General features: G+C 39.1%; 1 protein-coding gene across 1 annotated transcript; it reads right to left on the bottom strand.

Moving 5' to 3' along the window:
• Nucleotides 1-1,366: 1,366 nt before the first annotated feature.
• LOC136042814 (uncharacterized) lies at nt 1,367-2,497 on the bottom strand. The gene has a single exon (XM_065727752.1). The coding sequence runs from the start codon at nt 2,495-2,497 to the stop codon at nt 1,367-1,369; it is 1,131 nt and encodes a 376-aa protein (XP_065583824.1).
• Nucleotides 2,498-2,925: the final 428 nt, after the last annotated feature.

Genomic DNA, 2,925 nt, shown 5'->3' with positions numbered 1-2,925 from the left:
TATTATTATAAAAACCGTTTGTTTATATTCTTTAATCATTTTTTGTTTATTCTAACTGTAAAAATCGTTGATAATTGTAAGAATAATCTTCAGCAGCATTGCTGAAATCACATTTCAAATCTTCTTGTGGATATTTACATTCATCTACTGTCACTTCAATTCTTTCGTTGTTCATATGGTCAAATACCTTATTGTTTTGCGTATAACTGTTATATTCTTCAGATTTCTGTAACACAAAAACAATTTTATTTGTATTATAGAGTTCACTGACTACCCTTATGTTAATTCTTTATCCGTTTTATTGTCACTTTTATAGGTATTATACACTTCCAATCTTAATTCAAATGAGCCTTCCTCTCCTAATGCAGATTTTAATTATTCTTCCTTTTTCGTTAATGCAGCTTCTAATTGAATTGATATGGGCAAACTTGGATGTAATACTAGCAGTCCTGGTAAGTGGGATGTAATGCTCGTATATCATATCTAATATATCGTTGCTTGTCAATATTTAGGTCAATGTTGTAATTGGATAACGAAATATACTCAAAACCTCCCTCTTTACAGATCATATTTCTCTTAGATCCTTCCTAATGACATCCTCCCTCCTTATTTGCAAAGCTCCTGCTTTTCGTTTTGCCAGCACGTACGATCCTTAGAAATTTATTATCTTTCATTCATGGAATGCTTTCTAGCCATTCTAGCAAAGAGAGAGAGAGAGAGAGAGAGAGAGAGAGAGAGAGAGATAGGTTTATTTAAACAACATCGTAGCTGACAGCTAATTTGCGTTGCTTCACTATGCTAAATAACAAATTAACACAAAAAAAAGAAGAAAATATCACTCGGCTTTGTTAAGCAAATCCGTAAAAAAAGGTACAAACGAATTTGTGTGGCGGTTCGTGCGTAAAGCTACTGGAACCAGTTTATTTTGATGACGCGTACGGTTGTTGGGCGGTGCAGTAGGTGGGAAGATGTCTCAATGCTGGGGTTTAGAGAGAAGAAACTTCCCAAACCTCAGGATAATCTGCTCGTATCTTTGGGCCAACGTGGGGAGGTCGAGTTTAACAAGCGCTTAACCATAAGATAGTTGTCGATCGCCAATAATAATGAACACGGCTCGCTTTTGCACCGACTCAAGTTCTTGGATGAGGTATACAGTACGTAGTGCTGCAGGCTCCCATAGTGGGCTTGCATATTCCAGAACTGGACGAACGTATGTAAGATAAGCTAGCAATAGGCGCTGGACATCACAGCCAAATCTACGCATTGTACTCAAAGACTGCAGGCATGCATTCGCGTTTTTAATAACATTTTCAACGTGCAAGCCGAAAGAACAATCACTTGAAAAAGTAACTCCCAAAATCTTTATTTAGTCGACAATCGGAAACGGAACATTCGGTTGGCTGAATGTGTGCTTCAACGGATTAAAGCGTAAGACCTTTGACTTATTCGTGTTAATGATCAATTTAGAGACATTGCACTCGGCAATAAACGCATCGAAGATATCGTCACTGAACTCTTTCTCAACAATCCCGTTTTCAACTAAGTATTTCAATAGAAAAGAGATATCGTCTATAAACTTGTAATGATCCTCATATTCGACTAGTAGGTAGTTGATCACGGCTATAAATACAATGGCAGCCAACTTTGTGCCCTGTGGAGCTCCACATGTTATACCTGTCCAATCGGAGTCAGAATCCCCCTCAAACAGGGCATAAACACGCTGTTTCCTATTAGATAAGAAATCCATAATCACAGATAACACGCGCTTTTTCGCACCCATTATCTTCAAATTTTGGCCAGCAATCAGGTGGTTAATGAAATCAAAAGCTTTTTGGAAGTCTATTGCACCTTGATCCAGGAACCGATTACCTTTATCCAGCCATGTAAGTATACAATCATACATACGCACTAGATAAACTGTAGTACTGCAGTCCTGGAGTCCACCATACTGGTACTTATCGATAGAAGAACTGACTTGGTCGAGCAATCGACGGAGTACAAATGCTTCCGTAACTTCAGCCAGGCAGGGGGCTATCGAGATAGGACGCAATTCATCACATGCTTTAGGGGGGCTTGACTTCGGAATAACCCGGATATATGCCTTTTCCCAAATATTTGGGAAAGTACCAAGCATGAAACACAGGTTAATCAACACGGATAATGCCTTGGCAATGAAGGGGGCGTATTCACGAATAAGTTTTACTGGAAGTTCCGAATGATAGGTTGCACTGTTGGACTTAATTGTCATTAATTCTTTGAAGACGTCTTCTTCAGTGACTTCAATAACTTCCTCTTCTGAGCAGCCGTACAAGAGATCGGCTTTTTGGGACTCGGTGGGTGGAGGGTGGGTTGTGCAGATTTCAGTGAGGAAGGAGTTCACATCTGTCGCAGTGAGAAGTTTGCCACTATAGTCCAATATTCTCACACTAGAGGTGGTGGATTTTCCCGACATTTTTCGAACAGACTGATGCCATTTCTTTGGATTACTGACGCGCATAGGTGACACTGATAAACGGCCATATTGAAGTTTGGCCTTCCGTATTACAGTGACGGTGTAATTTCGTAGTTTCTTTGCCTTTACTACATCACTGATAGAATATAGGCGGCATCTCTCACGGATGAGTTTCTTTATGGCAGGGGTAATCCATGGCTTATCAAACTCACTAATGATAATTCAGTATCAATTCAGAGTTCAAAGTGTCAACATCTAAATTGGATATTGCATGGACATTATTAATCCAGTAAGTTTTTTGTGAAGAAAATCAAAATTTCGCAATAGGGATTATAGTGACGCATAAGTATGAATCAGTCGTGCTCTTTGACCAGTTTGACTGGTTTTTCCCAGTAAAGGATAATGGATAACAGAGAGTATGTGCATTGCCCGGTAATGAACTTTTTGCAAAACAACTGGGAAGAAGGTATTGA

The sequence above is a fragment of the Artemia franciscana genome, unplaced genomic scaffold, assembly GCF_032884065.1.
Source record: "Artemia franciscana unplaced genomic scaffold, ASM3288406v1 Scaffold_209, whole genome shotgun sequence".
Taxonomy (NCBI): Eukaryota; Metazoa; Arthropoda; class Branchiopoda; order Anostraca; family Artemiidae; genus Artemia; species Artemia franciscana.
This window is presented reverse-complemented; position numbering and strand designations above follow the sequence as displayed.